The sequence below is a fragment of the Sceloporus undulatus genome, chromosome 4, assembly GCF_019175285.1.
Source record: "Sceloporus undulatus isolate JIND9_A2432 ecotype Alabama chromosome 4, SceUnd_v1.1, whole genome shotgun sequence".
Lineage (NCBI taxonomy): Eukaryota > Metazoa > Chordata > Lepidosauria > Squamata > Phrynosomatidae > Sceloporus > Sceloporus undulatus.
Window position 1 is genome coordinate 43,662,100 of NC_056525.1, and position 13,038 is coordinate 43,675,137.

At 40.4% G+C, this 13,038-nt stretch overlaps 1 protein-coding gene across 1 annotated transcript in view; it reads left to right on the top strand.

Moving 5' to 3' along the window:
* LOC121929749 (arf-GAP with SH3 domain, ANK repeat and PH domain-containing protein 1-like) overlaps positions 1–13,038 on the top strand; it is a 49,484-nt gene that overhangs the window by 26,468 nt on the left and 9,978 nt on the right. Inside the window, exons 16-22 of the mRNA XM_042465627.1 lie at positions 2,095–2,186; positions 3,552–3,741; positions 4,589–4,674; positions 6,967–7,082; positions 8,368–8,435; positions 9,046–9,147; positions 10,342–10,579. Of these exons, the coding sequence (XP_042321561.1) occupies positions 2,095–2,186; positions 3,552–3,741; positions 4,589–4,674; positions 6,967–7,082; positions 8,368–8,435; positions 9,046–9,147; positions 10,342–10,579 (892 nt within the window). The remainder of the gene's footprint in view (positions 1–2,094; positions 2,187–3,551; positions 3,742–4,588; positions 4,675–6,966; positions 7,083–8,367; positions 8,436–9,045; positions 9,148–10,341; positions 10,580–13,038) is intronic.

The window sequence follows — 13,038 nt, forward strand, 5'->3', positions numbered from 1 at the left end:
GGAGACATGGTGCGCGGGGTTATCAGTACGCTGATGACACCCAAATAGTCTTCTCTATGTCTCCGACTGATGCAGTGACCGAGGATGGCATCTCTCCTCTTGTGGCCTGCCTGGAGTCGGTAATGGATGAGGGAAAACCGACTCAGTCTGAATCCAGAGAAAACGGAGGTGCTCGTGATAGGTTCCCCCGGCCCGGGGATGGTGGTGGTTCCACCTGTCCTGAACGGGATCACGCTTCCCGTGAAGGACTCGGTATGCAGTCTGGGGGTGCTCCTTGATTCGTCGCTCCACCTTACATCTCAGGTGGATGCGACGGTCAGGAGAACCTGTTATCAGCTCCGGCTGATTCGCCAGTTGCGCCCCTTCCTGGACCGGGGGCACCTTGAAACGGTAGTACACGCTCTGGTAACCTCTCGTTTGGACTTCTGCAATGCGCTCTACATGGGGCAGCTCTTGTACCATACCCGGAAGCTACAACTAGTGCAGAATATGGCAGCCAGGCTGGTTACTGGCATACCCAGAGCCAGCCACATAACACCAGTGCTTAAAGATCTGACTGGCGGGCCTTAGTCGCTTCCGGGCGCATAAAAGGTGCTGGTTTATTCACTATAAAGCCCTAAATGGCTTGGGCCCAGGATACCTTGGGACCGCCTCTCCCCATACAATCCGCCCCGCACTCTCAGAACATCTGGGCAGCAGTTTTATGTGAGGGTTCCAGGGGCCAGGTTAGCCTCCACGTCTAGGAGAGCTTTCACCATCTCGGCCCCGACCTCTAGAATTCTCTTCCCATTGAGCTCCGCCTCGGCCACCTCCCTGGCCCAGTTTAAAAGGGGGCTTAAGACTTTTCTGTTCAAATCAGCATTCCCTGACACAGGCCCCCAAGTAGTTCTTCCACCCCCCCCCCCTGTCGCAGTGGCAAGCTGGCTAGATTGTGTTAATGTAGATGGTTTTTAATGTAGTTGTAAATTTTGATGTAATTGTAATGATTGCTTTTCTGTTGATGTTTTATAATGTTGTACACCGCCCTGATTATAAGAAGGGCGGTATAGATAAAATAATAATAATAATAATATAATATATATTTATTATTATTATTATTAGTATTATTATTTATTAATTAATTGCGTTTCCATGGGGAGTCATTCTGAGGCTGATCAAAAGTCAATCCAAAGTGACTCCTGATGTAGGTGAATTCAGTGATCTAGTGAATTCACAAATCTTTTTCTACGGTCAATTCGAATCTGATCTTATATATTATGTATACAGGCGAGGACACAGGACACATTCAGAGAAGGCAAGGGGGGCATGTAGGGAAGGCTGACACGGAGAACACAGGACACATTCGGAGGAGGCAAGGGGGGCATGTAGGGAAGGACACAGGACACATTCAGAGGAAGCAGGGGGGCATGTAGGGAAGGCTGATACGGAGGACACATTCGGATGTTGCAGAGAGGGATAGGATGAATGACATGGAGGACACGTTTGGATGTGGCTGTATGTATACTCGAGACCGCACATGGTGGGAGTTACAGGCATTGCTAAACTGTTGAAATAGAGTAAATAGAGTAAAAACTAGAATAAAATAGAAGGGACAAAGAAACGTGAAGCTATCATTTATGTGAGGCTAGCATTCACGTGAAACAGTAAACAAGAAGTGGCCCTCTTCTTCACCCTGGAAGTGCAAAGGTTCTCGATGTGTTCAGAGCCCCACTGGGCATGCGCAAGGGTGCCAATTCAAATTGGTGAATCTGCATGGTATGTACTGGTGTGATAAATTATTTTGCACTCGCTCCGCTTTGCCTCAGGAATGACCACAATTTCGCTCTTCATGTGTGATAATTAATCACGTAAATTGCCTGGATTCAGATTTACTCTGCTTCCCCTTCCCTTTGGAAGGGCTTTGGATTGGAATTCCAATTTTCACATGTGATAAGGGCCTATGTTTCAAAATTTCTTCTACTCTATCCTTCCCTTCCATGTCTTAAAACCTACTCAAAATTTGACATGTTAATAAACACATGCTTAGTGGTGATAATAAGCATTGTATGCTATGCTGAATTAACTTTTTTCTTTTTTTCCCTCTCTTTTTTGCAGTTGGCTAAGAATATTGGGAATTCACTATTTAATGATATTGTAGAAGCCAATCTTCACAACTCATCTCTAAAGCCTACTACTGACAGTCCCATGTAAAGGATCTTACTGTTCTTTACCATGATCATTTTGAGTGTGTGTGTGTGTGTACAAGCATGCTATTCATCATTCCTCCAGCCAGATTTTTTAAATTGGTTTGATAACATGTTTGAGACCTTCCAATTTCTTGAGGCAAGATCTTTCATAGGGCTAATTATATCAAACATGTCAAGTAATTCTGTTGTGAGAACAGGCAATACTGAAAGGAAAATCCAAAATAAAAATAAAGCCATTTAAGGATATTAGTTCTTTTAGTTCCTTGCCATAAGAACATTTGGATCAGTCTAAAGTGCAGCCTTTTAAATGTTTTTGGATGCAACTCCCTTCTACCCTAGATAGTGGAGTCAATAATGAGAAATGCTGGGAGTAGCAGTCCTAGAACAGAGCTTGGAAGTGTGTTTTGACCATCCCTGGACTAATGAACTGGCAAGTCCAACATGATGTTTCCTATGGTAGTCAACCAAATACCTCTGGGAAACCCACAAGAAAGGCATAAAGACAATAGTCCTCTGCCGCTTGGATGTATAGTCCTACAATAAATATCAAAGGATGGAATCATTACATTACACAACAAGGAGTCAGTTAGATGATATGATTTCACCATAGGAGAATTAAACCTGCTTAATTTTGGAGCTACTTTATTCAGCTTGTGACATATAAAACAAAGCATGTGGACTGAATAAATAAAATGTTAATTTTATAAAAAGAATGTGAGTTGCTGCCTAAGGGAAGGTACTGAAAAGCTTTTCTCAGCTTCCTGCATTCGTGTTTTGGTGTAAAAAAATAAATAAATAGAGAATACAGGGAAAATCCTGTTAAAATATTGATACTTTCTCCTTTCCACTGAATGCCTACTGAAGTTGGGTATATTACTTTTTTGGACTACAGCTCCCAGGATCTCCTAGCCAGAATAGTCATAGTCCAAAAAAGTGACTTGTCCAATGCAGCTCATATGATCCCCATGAGCTTTTTGAACTCACCAAAACATCTTGACTTTTGGGACTGCACTGAAGCAAGCTTTCTAGGATAAGAAATGTTCTGATTTCTCTCTGGCTGAAGTCTTTGATCTGTATGACTTTCTGGTACTTCAGTTCTACACTTATATTTTATTACATTTCAAACTCATGCCTCTTCCAGATGTCTGCCTCACTTCATCTGAAAGTACAAAGGAAAAGGAGCAGGGCAAACAGAAGAGGGAGTGGGGCAAGAAAAGCACACCTTTCACTGGTGGTTTAAACCTGCTTTTCCGTTTTCTCTTGGAAAGGAGATAATTGTTGACATTGCCTGATGACTCCTCATCAAAGTGCTCTCCTGACTGCGTAGCTTACTCTCTATGCCTATTTTGTTTTGTATAATTACAGGACTCTTCGAAAGGATTTCATCATATCCAAGTACGTTGATAGAAAGTTTGTTGCCCAGAGGATCACTGGAAGCCCAGCTGCCAGGGCTAAGGACCTGCAGGATGCTGTCAAAGAGAAAAATATATATGTCTTGCTTCAAGCATATGCTGAAAAGATGAATTTAAGTGAACCTCTTTTGGAGTTCAGCCAGGTGAGGTTTCTCCTTCCAGGAACTGACATCCATCCATCTAGGCACATCAGCAGCAGTAATAGCAATGCCATAGAAGAGAGCATGGAATGCTAGCTAAGATAACAGTTTTAATTAAACCTGTAAAGAGGCAATGGGTCTTTTTGCAACAAGCAAATACATTTGCTTTCATTATGAAGAACAGTATTTTTTCCCTATCTTTTCACTTAGTTGCCCTGGATTCATATTCCTCTTTCATGCCAAGGAAGCCCACAGCTGTCTTTACTGATACATCTCCAATAACTTCTGATGGCTTTTATTATCTTGCTTCCAGTTTCATGTCATCTGTGCTTCTAAAGTTGTAACTTGTTTGAACAAATTCATTTGAACAAGATGATTTGGTTCTTGTTTTGGTAGTGGATGCACATATATTTGAGCATCCTTTTGCACTAACATTTATAATAAGTGCTAAATGTTGGGATTGTACCTGGGGCCAAATTACACTTCATGTGTAATTCTGTAATTCTTTCCCAATGACTGGTAGTTTTAACGCAAGATACAAGCCTCTATATTCAAGGTTGAGTAGAGAGAGGAAGGAGAGAGTTGACACTACATTTGCTTGAAGCTGGAGATCCGGAATCCATTCTTTTATAGTGGTAAAGAAGGAACACCATTTGAAGGAATGATTCTGAATGGACAAGTAGTTGTCAGGGTTAAGCAGCTATCGTGCTGCCCTCTTCGCTAAATTTTGAAGTTGCTCAAAGCTAATGAAGAAAAAAAAATAACAGAAATACATTTCACTTGTAGTTTTAGCCTGGAACATCTAAATATCTGCCTGCATTCACTGTATGTATGTTTTTCTTGTTTAAAGGAACCTGGAGAGACACTTCTCCATTTGGCAGTTTTAATATGTGACCAAACCTCTTTACACATTGTAGATTTTCTGGTACAGAACAGGTGAGTTGACTCTACATGCCTATTTATAGATTTAATGAGGTGGTAGTGGCCTAAATGCCCAAAAGATACTAGATTCCATCTGATCTTGGAAGCTAAGCAGGGTCAGCCCACGTTAGTACTTGTATAAGAGACCACTAATGAAAACCATGTGCTGTGGGCTATATTTCAGAGATAGGAACTGGCAAAACCACTCTGAGTATTCCTTGCCTAACAAAACTCAGTGAAATTAATGGGAATGCCATAAGGGGACAGGTGGCCTGAAAGTGTGCGCTTACACTCACACACTGTTGTAGGCTTTTGTTTCTTTATGTGACTCCAATATGAGGGCAAATGTTTGGTTTCTAGACTGGTTTGAAACCTCCTCTGCCTGTCACAGTAAGACTAGAAGTTCAACATACTGCTTACATTTCCTTGGGAAAAAAACCTTTATAAAACCTAGAGGAGAAAAGCTTCTCTGAGCATTGAGAAAATCTTCCCACTAGGATATAGTGCTGCTGTATTTTGTTTCATCTACAAATATATACTCTTCACTGCAGGATTTCATTAAGTTGGTTTCTTCAAACTATTGAGTTATTCTTGAATAAGAACTATAACCTGAAGTAGAATTTCTACACTGCATTCTAACCCTTGTGTATAGTTCACACATGAATTAAATGTATATAACTTGATGAAATGTATTAAAACGCATAGCCTTAGATCCATCTGCATCCTCCAAAAAATCTCTACAGAGGATAGGAGACTCTTTCCTTCCATCCCTTGCTTTAGCAGCACCCTGTGCTCCATCCCCCTTTGTTCAGGTGGACCCTCTGAAGCTCTGGAAAGACTTTTCAGGTGTCTACAGAGAGGAAGAAGGGATAGGATGCTTTGCTTCTGTGAACTTTTGTATGTTAAAACATGCAGGGGTAGCTGTGTTGGCCATTTAACAAATGCAAATAAAAATCCATCAGTGACACCTTTATTGGCCAACCGAAATGCACAATTTACTTGTTAATTACCTTAGGCCCAAGCTACTGAGTTTAACAACAGCTCAGCTTGTGGTATTTAATGACTCATTTCCACACACAAATCATCAGGAGGCTACAGTCACCCAGTGATTAAAATGCATGTTTGTACTTGCTTCTGGTCCAGGTTGTAACATGCTGCTACCTTGTCTTCTGAGGCTCCAGTCCCTAAAACTCTAAAACATATAGTAGTAACAATAGCACTGTTGTGCTTTTTTAAAGACAAAAAACTAGTTTTGTGTATTTTCATGGGAGAAGATTGATTTCTAGGCATAGACAGAAATAGCACATGGATAGCAGAAGAAGCAGTGGGAGTGTGTGTGCAATCACAACTACCAAGTGGATAGGTTTAATTGCTATAACAACTCCCCCATCCGACAGGAAAATTAAAAGTTGGAGAGAAGAAGAGTGAGATGGCTGCTGTCGTCAAAGCTGTAGTGGTAATGACAAGGCCTAAGCCTCCCTTTCTCTCTCTTCTAAGCAGTTGGTAATTATGTAAAACAAGAATTCTAATTCATATGAAACCTTTGCATAATTACTCCGGGGAAATAGGTTGCTTATCTGAAATTGTATATTGTGATATATCTACTTTTATTGGCTGAGTTAATCTCAATGTGAATCTGTGAATACTGTCTCTGATAACAATTTAATATCAGCTAGTTTCTAGGGACTTTATCACATGGGGGAAATCGGGGGTTTAAAAAGACATTAAAAGGGAACATTTGCATGATCACAGGAAAGCTTTTCCCACTATGTCGTGATTAAAGAGGACTTATGCCGGGAAGAACCAGGAATGCTCCAGCAACAAATCATTCACAGTGAAATCCCATGAATGATTTACATACATACATACTTTATTGCTTTTGGCCAATGGCCATTGCAAAATCAAAGTAATAATACAATACACATCAAATTTCCATAAAAACAATCCATGAATGATTTGTTGCTCGAGCATTCCTGGTTTTTCCCAGATAAGTCCTCTCTAAGCGCAATGTAGTGGGAAAATCTTTCCCACAATTGCACAAATGACCCAGAAAAATGTCTTTTAAGCCCCCAATTTTCCTTTTATTTTCCCCCATATAATAAAGTTCGAGGACAGGAGTGTGAAACGTGTGGTCCTCCAGATGATGTGGGATGGCACTTCCTATCAGCCATAGCCAGTATTAGTAAAGGTAAGGAATTATAGGAGGTGCAATCAAACAACATCTGGAAGGAGACATGTTGCCCACCTAAAGGAATGAAGGATGCCTAAATTATGTGTCTATATAGCTAATAATTTTATCTCATCTAGTGGTAGCCTGGTGAAACAAACAACCAAGGGAAATACCCCACTTCATTATTGCAGTCTCCATAATAAACCTGAAGGCATAAAACTCCTTTTGCGTGCCAAAGCCAACATTGGAATCAGTAAGTAGTTACCATACAATATTTCTAGTTATACTTAGAAAGGGAAATATCTGATTGCTCACATTGTTATTTCTCCATTTTATTCTTTATCATATAAGTACATTGTATAACTTCTGATAAATTTGTGTTATCCAGTGCAAAAGGTACTCGGAAAACCTTTAGCTGTTACATTTATTTTTCTCCACATTACCTCTAAAGCAGTTCTTCTTCTCCATTTTATCCTCACATCACCCCTGTGAAGTTTGGTCCAAGACCCAGTGCTTGGCCCAAAGATGCCCAAGAGATTCATGGCTGAACAGGGATGATAACTTGCATTTCCCAAGTCTCAGTCCAAACCTTTAATAACTGCACCACAGTGTCTCCAAAGAAAGGGCTTCAAATGTATATTCTGCCATGGGCAGTGCCCTCTCAGTATGTTAAAAAAAGCCCTTGTAGTCTGATTCTGAATAACTTTCTGGCGTTGTTTGCATGCCTTCAAACCATTTTCAACTTACGGAGATCCTGAGGTGAACCTGTTACAGGTTTTCTTGCTAAGATTTCTTCAGAAGAGGTTTGCCATTGCCTTCCGTTTCAGGCTGAGATATTGTGACATGCCCAAGGCAACCCAAGTACTGTAGTTTCCATGGCAGAACAGGGTTTTGAACCCTGTTCTTCCAGAGTTCTGGAACAACTCTCAAACAAATATACTGCACTGGCTTTGTGATCAAATTTCTAAAATTAAGTCCTGAAACATAATTGTTCTTCACCTGGACCTAAACAGAAGTTTCAAAATGTTGCCATATAATCAGAATGGGAGAATTTGTGTAACGTAGTTGTCTGGTGTTGCCTGTACTACAGCTACTCACTCAAAACCACAAGGTTGTGAGTTCAAGACCAGAAAAAGGGCTCAAGCTTGACTCAGGCTCGCATCCTTCCAAGGTCGCTAAAATGAGTACCCAGTTTGTTGGGGCAAATTAGCTGGCCATTGTAAACTGCTTAGACACTGCTTAGGCAGTATGAAGCGGTATATAAATGAAGCTTGTTTGTTTGTTTGTTTGTTTGATCAGCCATGGAAAGCCACAGAGTAATCTTGGCCAAGTCACACCCTTTCAGCCTTAGAGGAAGGCAGTGGCAAATCATCTCTGATTAAATCTTGCTATGAAAAGCCTAGGATAGGATCATCATACGTTGTTATAAGTTTTATAACAACAATAAATCAAAATGGAGTATAATTATGGAGTCAAAGCTGTGTTAACTGTTTCCATCATCATTAATCATATGGTGACATCTCTCATTTCTTACACAGCTAATGAAGCTGGAGAGACAGCCCGAGATATTGCTAGGCGAATGGATCATGGTGTGTGTGAGGATCTGGTAAGAAATGGGATATATATCTCCACTTTTCAATCTTGTCAGAGGGCCACAAATGAGCAGGCCCTCTGCTGTGCTCTGAGATCCAGATCCCCCCATGTTTTGAGCTCCAGGTTTCATATCCAGGTATACTTCAGTTAATGAAGTAGATGTGTTCCTGGGCATTAACAGAAAATTGATATCAGAAGCAGAAATAAATTAGAAGGAATAGGGATAGATTTCTACACCACAAAAAAAGAAGAGCAATGAAACTTATGGACTGAGCATAAAAGCCCCATTTAGGAGTTACTTCAGCATGCAGGATTGTTGTTGTACTTTTTTTAACACTGTCATATTAAGTAGATTTCCTTGGGTCAAATCTACATGAAGTATTTTAAATTCAGAAATATTTAGTACAGCAAGCACTACCTTTTTGCCATCAAGCTATTTATAGTGCTGGCATTATAGCTCCAGAGATCCCTTCTCATTGTCTTTTGGTATTTCCTGTTTCCTCTCTGGTTGTCCTGAGTACAGAAAGAAAACAGTTAAAACTCCACTAGGCTTAATTCTTAGTTTGGAATGCATGGTTTCCCTATAAATTTCAAACAAAGGCTGAGTGTTCTGTATATTTCAGCTGGCTCAAAATGATCAATTCAACATGCGTGCTCATGTGGAATATGACTGGCATCTTGGTCAAGAGGACATGTTTGAAAGTGATGATGAACTGGATGAGAAGGTAAGATCTCACCTCTTTTGATGCATGGGTTAGAGTTTGTCCTTTGCTTCCCATTTCTCACTTCTTCTTACCAGAGGTAGAACAGCAATAGCACCTTCCAACAGAATGTTGGCCCCTTGAAGTTTGGTATCTGCCGTAGTGGATTTTTCCATTAAAATTGCAGGGCTATTTGCTTTGATAGTTACTGAACTACAAAATTGGTAGGATTCCAAGAGTTATTAACCATGCTGTGCTGTTGCAGAAAGAAACAACAACAAAAGAGTTTATTGGATTGGTTTTTCTCCCGCGATAGACATGGTAAGTAACTTTAAGAGAGCGGATCTTATCTCATTTTCCTGTCACTGGGGAATACCCGGGCTTCTGCTGTATCTTTTCAAGAATGGGGAAATCCCATTCTTGAAAAGATGCAGGATGTGCCGGAGAAACCCAGGTTGCAAACAGGCTGAGTACTCCCGGGCGACGGGGAAATGCAATAAGATCCGCTTTCTTAAAGTTACATTCTGGGTCTGTTGCAGGAGCAAAGTCAATATGATAAACTCCAAAGAGTCTTCTGGCATCTTAAAACAAATTATGGCATAAACTTTTATGGACATAGGAGATTATTGCACCCAGAAATCCTGCTGTTTTTGAAAAGCTGAAGGATATGCGCGGCTGGGGTCTGGGCTACATACGGGTTGCACTCACCCAGCTGTGGCTGCAAGCTGTAACACCTGATTTTGATTTTTCAATTCCGCATCTGTCCCAGCAGGATTTCCGGGTGTTTTAATCTCCACAGTGCAGGCAGTGAACCTACAGACAGTGATTGTTACCTGAACAGTACTTTTATTTGGTAAACTGTCTTTGTTCAAGAATGGCCACTTTAAGATTATTGACAGTGCCTTGAGAGGTTAAAATGTCCATCTATTGATTTTTTTTAATATTTTCATTTTCTGTTGACCATTGATATTTTCACATAGCAGCTGTCCTGTTTTTTTTTCCTATGTATTATGTAATAGAGCATTTCTGGAAGTTGATAGCATATATCACATTGAAAGGTGAACAGTTTTATGAACTTCTAACATTATGGGTAGAATTATTGGGAACTTTAACAGTATTACCAAAGGAGATATGGGGACAGAATCAGCATCTGGGTAGTTTTTCCAGTAGGCTTGTTAAGCAATCTCCCCAACTTTCTATTCATACATTTTATTTCAGCTCAGTTCTGTGAGAAAGGATCGTTTTCATCGTCCTCAAAGCTGCTACAATCTTCCTGGAACAGCATCTCAGTCATGGAAAAATCCAGCAGACTTTTCAAAAGGAGCCAGTCCAGCATCTCATGACAAATACCGTGACATATATGCCATACCACATGCCTCTAGGTATTCTGCAACAACATCCTCTCCAGTTTCTCCCTCTACAGGTCCACCGCTGCCACCGCGCAACATACCCAGAGGTTAGATAATCCTTTTGATGTCCCATTCCATCACTCCCTTTGTATCTGCACTTTTATGTCTTCATAACTGCATCAGACTAATTCTTCTCTACTAAATTTATATGAGTTATCCAAGTACTGCTTTTCCTGTTCTGGTTGGATAGAAACGTCAGGTGCATTCTCTTTTTACAGTGAAGATTCTACAGTGTGTGCTAAGTGGATGTTTTCCAATTGCCCTAATTTGACAAAGACAGTCATAAAAAATATCTCAGAGCCTTATCACATTACAAACATAAGATGAGAGGCAGCAAGATTGCAGTGGCATTCAATATACATTTTGGCATGCCCTCAAAGCCCATCTGTTCTATTTCTGATGGAGATTTTTGTAAATGCATGCCATTTGTCCTGCTAGAAAAATCCATATGGTGAAAACCATGTTTTTACAACTGTCTACCTTTGGAGGGAGAATGGAAGTACAGAGGGCCCTTTTTATCTGCTAGGGTTTGGTTCCAGGATCCCCCATGGATAACAAAATCCACAGATATTCAAGTCCCATTCAATACAATGGCATAGAAAATATTTAAAATGGCAAAATCAAGGTTTGCCTTCTGGAATTCTGCTGCATTGCACTGTTGACACAAGTTGAACGTGAGTCAACAGCGCGATGCGGCAGCTAAAAAGGCCAATGCTATTTTAGGCTGCATCAATGGAAGTATAGTGTCTAGATCTAGGGAAGTAATAGTGCCACTTTGCTTTGGTCAGGCCTCACCTGGAATACTGTGTCCAGTTCTGGGCACCACAATTTAAAAAGGATGTTGAGAAACTGGAGCGTGTCCAAAGGAGGGCGACAAAAATGGTGAAGGGTCTGGAAACCATGCCCTATGAAGAACGACTTAGGGAGCTGGGGATGTTTAGCCTGGAGAAGAGTAGGTTAAGAGGTGATATGCTAGTTTAAATATTTGAAGGGATGTCATATTGAGGAGGGAGCTAGCTTGTTTTCTGCTGCTCCAGAGACTAGAACACAGAACAATGGATGCAAACTGCAGGAAAAGAGATTCCACCTCAACATTAGGAGGTACTTCCTGACAGTAAGGGCTGTTCGACAGTGGAACACACTCCCTCGGAGGGTAGTGGAGCCTCTTTCCTTAGAGGTCTTTAAACAGAGGCTGGATGGCCATCTATCGGGGATGCTTTGATTGGGAGTTCCTGCATGGCAGGGGGTTGGACTGGATGGCCCTTGTGGTCTCTTCCAACTGTATGATTCTATGATTTATATATTTTTAAAGCATTTTCAACCCATGGATGCTTGAATCCGTGGATAAAAAAATCCGTGGATAAGGAGGGCTGACTGTACTACAACATCATGCGGGGAGGTAAACCAAAAGCCTCTTCTATCTCTTATCTTATGTTTGTAATGCCTCTTATCTTACGTTTGTAATGCAATAAGGCTCCTAGTTTCTCTCTTCCTCTCACTTTCCACCTTTGTCTTCAGTTTATGTTAATTGCTGGAAAGTGAATTCAAATTGCAAAAGTAGTTTGCAGCCAGTTAACTCAGAAGGAGAGAGTCTTGCTCCTCTTCCCAGTAAACCCAGGGAAAAGCAAACTTATGCAGTCTCTCCTTGCTTGTGCGTTCTTCCTCAATTCATAACTTTTGACATCTTGACCACACTCTGGTGTTGCTTGGCTGCTTGTGTCCCAGTTTTCATCAGTGAATGTGGGAGAATATGTAAGTGTACACTAGATCTTAATTTACAATACGGAAGTGTGCTGGAGTGGGGAAGTTTTAACATGGATTTCTGAGGCATAGAAGTAGAGGATCAGAGGTAAATGATATATTTTGCATCCATGTGGATTTAAGTACAAACTGAAAATAGGAACCCTGATACTGGCACCACCCCCTTTCTGTTTGTTGGCTCTGTTAATAAATTCCCTTGGTTTAATAAGAATGGTATTACTGAATTTCAGCAACAACAACAACAATTTTTACTTCTGTCATAGACCAGTATAAAAATAATATAAATATAATATAAAATATATAAAAGAAAAAAAATTACAATTATTAAAACAAATCAGAAACAAAAACAAGGAAATCAAAATTGGTCTCTGCCAAAAAACATCATTTGTTACACATCATTTGAGAGCACGTTTTACATATAATGTAACAAAATTTTGCTACCTTAAGTATAACAGTTTGATTTTGACTGTCCAACAAATAGCTTAGATAAAAAACATCAATGTGTCCAGGAAATTTGGTTAGAAGAGGGGTGATCAGCTGATGATGAATGTCCTTATAAAACTGACAATACAAAAGAACATGCTTCAGTATCACATAGACAAAATCGGGGTTCATAGGGGATTTTCATATATTTTCCTTCCAGTAGGGAGAACATTGAATCGGGCTAATGATAACGCTCTTCTGAACTTAGGCACTGTAATGTAATATAAGTAAGAGGCAGGATGAAAAACCAACATTTGGTTAT